At 37.4% G+C, this 9757-nt stretch overlaps 1 protein-coding gene across 9 annotated transcripts in view; it reads left to right on the forward strand.

The window, feature by feature from the left end:
- LDB3 (LIM domain binding 3) overlaps window positions 1-9555 on the forward strand; it is a 124782-nt gene extending 115227 nt beyond the window's left edge. For all 9 annotated transcript variants that reach the window (XM_062618808.1, XM_062618807.1, XM_062618811.1 and 6 more), the window contains 3 exons: window positions 1213-1333; window positions 2753-2868; window positions 4861-9555. In XM_062618808.1, the coding sequence (XP_062474792.1) occupies window positions 1213-1333; window positions 2753-2868; window positions 4861-4950 (327 nt within the window). In that variant the 3' untranslated portion in view covers window positions 4951-9555. The remainder of the gene's footprint in view (window positions 1-1212; window positions 1334-2752; window positions 2869-4860) is intronic.
- The last annotated feature ends 202 nt before the right edge of the window (window positions 9556-9757 follow it).

A 9757-nucleotide genomic window follows, 5' to 3' on the forward strand; every position in this document is an offset into this window, starting at 1 on the left:
AATAGCAAAGATGCCAGCTGCCTCTATTTATAGTAATAAGATTTCTCAATCTGTTTTTTGCTTCTTAGCTCAGTGAGGTTCATAAATGGATCCAAACCTATTTATCAGGGATAGTTGTTTGCAAATAGTAACAGAAGTTAATGAATCTCAAATGGTGGTTCTCTAATGAGATATATGGCAAACATAAATTAGACTATTTTGTCTATTCACTCAATGGAAGAGGACTTCAGTCCCTTTTGTCATAGCCAATGGAGATTAAAAATAATCTTTAGAAGAGAATAAGAGTCTAGGTATATAGCTGGAAGCAATGTAAAACAGGATCTAGATTCTCAGCTGGTGTAAATCTATGCTGTTTCACTAAAGTTAATGAAGTTAAATTAATTTGCACCTGGACTGTTTGGCAGAGATATATTGTCGAACAACATCTTGGGTACAAGTAAGACTGAGAAGTTAGCAGAGCTTAGTACAGGAGGTTTTGGACTTGGAGGGCTTCTGTGTGACAAGATAGTAATGAAGCAGTCAGTAATAGACATTGATCTATACTGGATAAAAGAAAGAAGCTGATAAAAATCTGGATAGTCAGTTGAAGAGAACATCAGTTGCACAGAATTTGTTTTCCTGTGCTGAGCACGTGGCCTAGGAACAGACAACACAGACTCATTTCCACTGATCACATACATTAAAATCTAAGAACCTATTTTTCAGATTTTTTTTTTTTAGATTTTCACATTAGTTTGTGAAGCATTCTTCTGAGCAGCTTACAAAAATTAGTACATAATGTAAGTTACTTTGAAACATCAGAATTAAAATATTATCACCTCCATGTATTTCTTGGTCTCAGAAAGAAAATGACGCTTTAAAATTTATTTAACAAATCATACTCTTGCATTGAAGAGTTCATACTAGTCATGTCAAAACAAAGGAGAAAATAATCAGAATCTTTGTGCAGAATCTCTCCTGCAACAATGATTGAGCATGTTGATACAAACAGCTGGCTGAACTATGTTGTTTCATTTTGGCAAATATGTTGTTCCAGAAAGTTTGCAGTCCTATTTCCTCTTTTTCTCCAAAGGAGCCCAATTTCTGTCATACTTCTTTCGAGGGGGAGAATTGGGAAAAATTTAGAGCATCTCTGCCCTCTCTTTGTTCTCCAGTAGGTAGTTACAGGACATGCTATTCCACTGGAGATTTGTTTGTTTGTTTGCTTTACAGGAAGTGATGCATGCCCTAAGACAGACTTGGCACACAAGTTGCTTTGTCTGTGCAGCTTGTAAGATGCCGTTTGGGAATAGCCTCTTTCACATGGAGGATGGAGAACCTTACTGTGAGAAAGGTATGGCAAACTGGACAGTTCTGCTCAGTAATCATGTGCATCATGTTTTATGGAAGCAACATAAGAATAAAGCAGCTGAACAAAATAAAATCAGTTACCCATCCAGCATGGATTTTGTTTCCATTTTCCGCATATACAAGTGTTTCCCTCGTGTTCTCCACTTTACATGACAGACTGGCAGAGCCACTGGTCTTTTACCTCTATGTCACAGAATGCTTACCTCATTTCTCCCCCTCACATATTATGATACTTACCTTCCACTTCTCTCCCTGCGCTTTACCCCCTCTCCCCCTCCCTGTCCTGGTAGAGTCTGCTTACCAGAAAACTACATGTGATTGGGTGAAAAATTCTTCTTTTAGGATTCCAGTAGCACTTCTAGACAGTATGTGTGGGTTGCTGCCCACATTCTCTCTACTAAAGTTGCTTGAATTATGACTTCTGGTACTGCTCTTTCACCCTAAAACTGATCAACCAACATATATGAAAAGATAGCTCTGTTAGATGTGCAACACACGGTAGTGCAGATTTTGTTTTCCGAGTGTTGCAACAAATGAACTGCTTCTTGCCAACTAAGAAAGGAAGAGCCTTCCAAACTATGGAAAGGGTAATATAGTTTAATAAATGGCGCTTGCCATGCAAATGAGTTGCATGACATGGTCAGGAAGCAGGTTAAGGTTTAAGTGATATTCCCACTGTTAGCCCTGTGTTGTCTATCTAATGAGCTTCTGGCCTCTTCCTCTCTGGAGAGTCCTTCCTTATGGTTGTGCAAATCAAATTTTACAAATCAAAGTAACTCTTAGTGAAGAATGAAAACCATACAGCATGACTGACTTGGCACCTACCCATTAGAATCAGAGGGTTTGCCATAACCTCTAGTGACTCACGAATTCCATATACCTTTTGAATTTCTGCTAATCTTTTTCAATGCCAAATCTTTCAGACTGCAGTTGATGTTCAAAGTAAAGATGTATTAACCAGCCAGTATGGGGTTTCCACACTATTCTCTCTCATTGCAGAGAGAATATAAATCCAGTCATAGAAACTTAAATTATGCTTCTAGACCACCCTTAAGGTAACATCACTGGCCATTAAATTGTGTTTTCTATGACTATATTTGCCCTTATTAATAGCTTCCACATACATTAAAACTGGGAGAAACATAATTTTGTATTTCATGATTTTTTTTTTTTTGTTTCCAGTGCTTGTGATGACAGCTGTCATGGTGATGTGGGGTTTTGCACTGAGTTAGTATTTAAGTAATGAAAGAAAAGAAACAGATTTCAGTGTGTTTCAGTGAATGTAGGAAGAAATTGAGCAAAAACAAGAAAAAAATGATCCTCTGGAAACTTTCTATTTCTCTTGGATTTAATACAATTATGTTAAGAGCTTGTTCTAAGTTTGCTTTTTGTTTTATTTTAGATTATATTGCTTTGTTCAGCACAAAATGCCATGGCTGTGATTTTCCTGTTGAAGCTGGAGATAAATTCATTGAAGCACTTGGACACACTTGGCATGATACCTGCTTCATTTGTGCTGTGGGTTCTATACCAAATACTATCTCATTTCTTTACACTCATAAATTGTGAAGTAACATCAGAAGACCTGAAAGCAAGAATGACTAACATATGACTAAGAATGCAGAGGGATTGAATTTCATTTTTTCCTTGCAGATGGAGGATGGGAATCGTTTTGTCCTCCATAAACTTTTACTAGAATTATTATATTTGACCATCACAACTGAGTGCTTTCTAATAAATCATCTAGTTTTAGAGAGTTCATACAGTAATATATACCAGTATTGCTGTTACTCTTTCCAATGTTTACCAAATAAAGATAAAGCAGGATTTAAAATAAATTAACACCATACCCAACAGTATAGCCACAATTTTACTTACAAAGCAATGCAGTTCGTATTTCCATGCAAAATGCTTGTTGAAACTTGTAAAAAGAAGTCTGCTTAGTGAGAATGAATAGTAATTAGCATAGAAGTTGGTCAAACTCATCAATCTGTGGTGTATGTACAGCTATGTAGTGTGGCCAAATTCCCACACTCTGCACACAAAATAGTAAAATCCATATGATAAACAGTACTCTTCATATGGTTCTAACACAGCTGTGCTACTCTGCAATGTATCATTCCTAAGGTAATAGTATCTAGAGCCTCTAATTAACTAAAAATAGTATGCTGGCCACATCAGAAATGACAATGACAATTTCTAATGTTGGTTAACTTTAAAATTTAGGTTCAAGAATCGAAAGTATAAAAATGTTTATAAATCTCTAAAGCTAAACCAGCTACTGGTCTCTTAAGGTACATGGAAGTGAGTGACAGAAAAAATTCCTGTGAACTCTAACATAGAAAGGAATACTAAGACAGTGAGTTTCCTTACCAAATTAACAGCTATTAGTCACTTAGACATTTTCTCTGAGTATTCCGTGTTCTTTTTTGTCAGTTCATTTAACTGCATTCTTATGTATTTATTTAAATTGGCAACCCAATTTTCTTTGGAGGCGATAGTTTTGTTAATGCAGTTCTCACAGCATTTGTTAGGCACTAACTTAATTTCTTTCAGTGGGTTAAGTCAAATGCAAATAAACACATAACTCTTAATTTCTAGCATGCTATCCCCGTATCTTTTCACGTGATTTTTCTTCCACTTGCAGAAGCACATCACTGATGTTGTCCCTCACTGGTCTTAAGCCTGCCATAAGCATTATGCACAACATTTATTCTTATTCCTAGTTTCTGATTTATGGACTTTCTTAAGTGGTTCTAGTCAACTCTGACCTTGCAAGCGGTGTTGCACTACCCTGTGTAGATACCTATACAATTCAAGGGCTGTTTAAGCTTATCTAAACCTGGGCTGCCGTGCCTGGGCCATGCATTCTCAAGTGCTTTGTTATGTCAACACCAGCATTTCAGCAGCCAGGCAGAGAATTCTATCGGTTCAAGAATAACCTGGTAAGAATTAGTAAATAGTTTTGAGTGATACCGGATGTCCAAATGACTCGCTTCTTGATCACATAAGCACCTATACCAAGACAAAGTAATAACAGGAATGAGTATCTAATGGTACCATTGAAGGATGCTACCTCTGGGACCATGGCACCTAACCAGAGCTTTTGAAAAATCATACATGAAAAGATAAGAAGCTAGGTCTTAGATGAGCTAGCTGCATGTGCTTGAGTGTTCCACTCTCCTTTGACAGTCTCCACAAACACTGCTGGGACATGCTGGAGCTGCCAAGGGGTTGTGTGCCCTTTTTTAATAGTGAATTTAGTGGTTAGTGATGGCAAGAAAGTAGAGAGAGAGCAGAAGAAGAGCAGATGCAAACCAGAGCCTAACCTCAACATGGAGTAGGAAAACTACCAAGGCATGCACTTTGATCCTGGAATCAGATGCACTTCTCCCAAAGAAATGTGTAGGCAGAAGAGAAATACAGTTGTAATAATCATGTCTTTCTCTCTCTCTTTTTTTCTTTTTTTTTTTTTTAATAATTCCTGATTGTATTTATTATTAATTCTAGGTATGCCATGTGAATTTGGAAGGTCAGCCATTCTACTCCAAGAAGGACAAGCCACTGTGCAAGAAGCATGCCCATGCCATCAATGTTTAAATGAAGAGGAGCTGGTAGTCAGTAATGCTGAAAAAAACCCAGATGGCTAACTGGGCAGTTATAAAGTTAATAACCATGGCTAGCATTTCTTTTGGTAAAATCTAGGAAGTTGATGCTTCTGAAGTTTAACTTTAACCTCTTTTGTAAAAGCAGGACATGCTTTTGGAAGGTTCCTACAGAAACCTACTGAATGAACAATTAAAGCATATGAACTAGAGCAACAGTTGGGGAAAAATAATGAAATTAACTAAAAACTGGAATATAAAAAGTAATATGCAAATACAATTTCAAATTTATTACCCACAGCAGTTTTATTCCTTAGACCACACACCTAATGTTTAAGAACAACTGGAAAAGACCTTTTGTAATGTCATTTTCTTTCATAACAAGAATGAGTAAGTGCCACATGTACAATAATCTGTAGAAGCAAAGGCCATAGGATGCCAACGGAAATAAATAGATTAGGGTTTCCTCTATGAAAAGTGAGTGCTATTCCATTATGTTGTGGTGCCACCTCATAGCATCAAACATTTTAGATTCTTTACAAATACGAATTCTGCCTTGAAATCCATATGTAGTTCAGAAGCCTAGGAGATAAACCATAACTTAGTTTGAAAATAAAGTGGAAACAGAATAATGCCTTCCATAGCCCAGTAAGACTGAGAAAAGCACGTTGGGTCCATCTTACTAGCACTTGGCTTATACATGCACAATAGATGAGTTCATTTTCAAATCCTCATGGAAAAGGACAACTGACTTTCTCCAAATTACTTCTGCATTGAATGGAATAGAACTGGCTGGAAAGGCCAGCTTTTAATTCAAAACCAGTTTTCCTTTCCTGTCGCTTTGGTTTCTAATTCCCACTGATATCAATGGGAAGTAGGAATCTATGTATGGACCTTCATGTTGATGAACACAGAAGACAAGCACCCATCTAGCACAGTTAGGAAGTGGGAGATAGCTTGCAAAAGTTCTCTACTGTGTCCCATATAGTTAGGAAAAGGGCATCTTTTCTTTTGCTTTTTTCCCTATAGTAAATTAATGTTGATTAAAAATTCCTAAGGGAGCGTAATGGACACCCACTCTTCATCACTTTTACTGGTTTAAATGTGACACATCCTGAATTGTTGTAGTTATTTGCCACTGTAAAACAGTAGATAGTATCTGACAGTGAGGATAACCATAAAATCGTCTTTTCTAATACTTTAGGAACAACTTTGAAGTTGTCCGAACAGAACAGTTATTTAAAATTTTTTTTTTTTTTTTTTTGTTAAAGAGCAATACTTGTACTACTGATAATACTTCTGAATTTTGAATTCTAAATATCAATGACTTTTGTATTGGAGATAGCAGTCTAAGTTAAAATGGAAAGGCTGATCACTACTCAAGTTTTATTTATTTCTTTAAGTGAGAATTATGATGTGTGTATTGACAGCTCGCAGCATTTTGAATTCACTAATTTTGAATTAGTGTTTCTGAGGCTGAGGATGCATTCTATGGGCCAGATTCTGGTGCCATCTACACCCTATTTTACTTTTTTTGAGTAAGAAGAAATTGCAGAGCATTGTCTGCCTTTTCCCTCCTATGGCTAATGCCCATTTTAAGGAAATGGTTGAGTCTTTTCAGGGACGAAGCGCTATCCAAAGCTTGGGGGCGGAATAAAAGAAATTTGGAGCTCTAATATGAGAGTTATGTTAGTTGCAAGCAGTCTGCATCTTGGACAAAAACAACCTGAACTGCCTGTGGCAGTTTTGATATGTATGACCTGTAATTTATTCAGTGGGTATCTTGGTATCTTAGTTCTCACTGATCTTAGCAGTGATCTGATCTGAGTGCTACAGGGTTAGATTTTTGTGTGCATGAATTATTCTAAACCACTAGTACATTATATGCAAAGCCCTTTTTTTAATATAGCAAGCAAATTTTCTGTTTTCAGTTGGTGCTGGGCTGGTGTGAATATGGTTCCATTGATTACAGAATCCAAAGATCTAGCTCATAGTATTCTCTAGAGGAATAAATTGTAATCATGGAAGTATTTTTTTCACTCATATTTGACTTCATTGAATACCTTTTCATAACAGTGAGACAATTCCAGATTTCCTTTTAATTTTTTGGATGTAATTCAACAAAATGCTGTTTATTATTCTCTGTTATGTAAGAAAATTTACATCAGTATTTTATATATTAAGACTGCATTGACGATTTCTGTGTTATCCACTGACTAGGACTAGTCTCTGACTACCAGCATCAAACAGGGAGTCAGGCTCCTTGGGTGGACACAAAATGCTAAGACTTGTGATGCCTCAGAATGTCATGTGTGAAATTTCATTAATTTTAATCTGCATGTCTGTATATGTGTGTCTCTCTCCACCTTCCCCCTCAAAGTCCTAAAAGCTCTCTCTTCACTGGTGGTGTAAAGGAAGCATTTTAGGAGATGACCAGAGATGGAGGTCTGCAGCTTAGGCAGGGGTACAGTCTGTAAGGAGATGGTGGTAGGCAGCACACCTGGGACTGTCTCTTCTTCATGTTCACACAGGAGCCCAGATTGCCAGCTGAAGTAATCCAGGTCAGCCTGCGAGCTGCTGAAGTGGACAGGGGTGTGGGATGCAAGAATCTTAGTGTGGGCAGGGGAAGGGGGGCTTAGATCAGAGAAGGGAGAGCACTTGTGGCAGCCAGAATGTAGGGGCTCTGGGGGCCCCTGGTTGAGTGTGAAAAGATGACACATTGAGGAGACTGGAAGCCCTTAGTGAAGCTGATGGCAGAGGAGGGGGAATAGCTAGGTAAGGCCAGTTTCACTAAGCTGACATGTTAGATAGTTGGGGTGGGGCAGAGGGGTTTAGAGGGTAATAGCTAGGGTGACTGACTGCAGTCAGGGAAAGGGCTTGAAGCAAGAAATTAGGGCACAAGTAGCTTGCAAGCTACTTGTAAGCTTGTAAGCAAAGTAAACTTACAAGCGTACAGCCCAGAGAGATAATATGAATACTTACAGAAGGGGTGAGCAAGGGAAATACAGGATCCAATCTAGTAAATTTGAAGTCAGTACAGCAGAAAGGTGAATGCAATGTCTGTAAACATAGCTGAGCTAGCTTGCAGAGTGGCAACAGTGAAAATGCAGCAGCACTGACTTCAATGGGAACCGTACTAGCTTGAGAGAGTCCTGAAAATTTCCTTGGGCAGATAACCTGCATTGTAATACATGCCTTGACTCCAGCTGGTGTCTGAGCAAGTGAGATTAAAGCTAGTTTACATATCACTATATGAGGTACACTGGTATCTCTGAATGAAGAACAGAGATACCCTGAGGATTATCATGTAATAAATTTCCTGTTTTGACTTGTGCTGCTTCATAATATGGTCCAAAAATAGGGAATCCACTTACCTGCCCTTGATATCTATATTAAGATACAATTTTTGCACATATCTGAACGAGCAATTTGTGAAGAATAATGTAGTATTTTGACTTTCACAGCGGTAGAATACCACATAACTGCTGACACTCTTTTGCCACATGTCACCTTTGTGTGGAGGGGGACAGATGCATAGATATATGTAATTCAGAATAGGGCCTTTCAACTATCACTGAATGTACACTCTGTACAAAAATATGCAAGATGAATAATGTATACTTGTTTATGTTTTAGGTCTCATAATAGATGCCAGGGACAAGTTCTAAGTTCCTCTAAATATTTCTTTTCATTCAAATTAAGGTCAGGTTTTACATCATAAAGATACTGTACTCCTGAATGACCAAATAAAAATACCAGTCTTTTATCTAATTACAAAAATGTTCAATAACTTTTCAGTCAAATGCTGCAAAAATGGTCTTAATGCTTTTTCTTCTGTTCTTTTTGAGGAACAGGGTAAACGAAATGTTTCCAAAGAAGACTGCTTTTATTACCTGAAAAAAAACCCACTCTTATTATTTTTTTTTTCTTTTTAGAAGTTAATTTTTACTACATTGGGTTTACACATTACACGTTTCTAAAATCAATTCAAAACAAGGAAAAAATATTTTCTTTTGGTCCTTCAGTGGTCAGTACTTTTGATGAAATGTTTTGTTAAAGACTATTTGTATTTATGTTTAATAATGTGAATGTCCACCACACTGAATACACTCATTAGTGTCTACTGCTGGGCACCCTAACATTTATTTGTAGTACTTGTCTCCTGGTAGCAGATCTTAATTTCTTTAGTATTTATAAACATCAGAATTTGAAAATGAGTGGTTTCTTGCCTGCAGTGATCATATTAGAAGTCTAGGTTTTATAACATATTGACATGCTGACTTGATGCCACAAGTGCCCTTGCTTTTAGATGCATTTATTTTTCCTAAGTTCCTAGTTATTTCAGAAACAGAATGTAGTGTGGTTTATGAGGTGTGAGTAACTACGTTGCATGGATTACCTGTGCCAACATGAATAAAACAGTCTAGTAATAAAAGCAATGTGCAAATACAGTTAAAGCTTTATGATTTGGGCATATTTATTAATATGGCATGTGAACAGCTGGCAGCTTTCAGCCATGTAATACTGATAAGAAAGCTTACACAAGCTTGTTTTCTCTACTTCGGACCTGAAAATAAAAAATAAAAGCACTGGTTTCAAATTTGTTGTGTATCAATCTTGAATGTTTTGTTATCCAGGTAATTTGTTTTAAACAAATGCTGATGATTGGAGCACTAGAGCACCTCTTCTGTGAAGGCAGGCTGAGAGAGTTGGGCTTGTTCAGCCTGGAGAAGGCTCTGGGGAGGCCTTAGAGCAGCTTCCAGTGCCTAAAGGGGGCCTACATGAAATATGGAGAGGGGCTT

Source organism: Pezoporus occidentalis, unplaced genomic scaffold (genome assembly GCF_034315485.1).
Source record: "Pezoporus occidentalis ecotype Australia unplaced genomic scaffold, CSIRO_AGI_Poc_V1 ctg204, whole genome shotgun sequence".
NCBI lineage: Eukaryota > Metazoa > Chordata > Aves > Psittaciformes > Psittacidae > Pezoporus > Pezoporus occidentalis.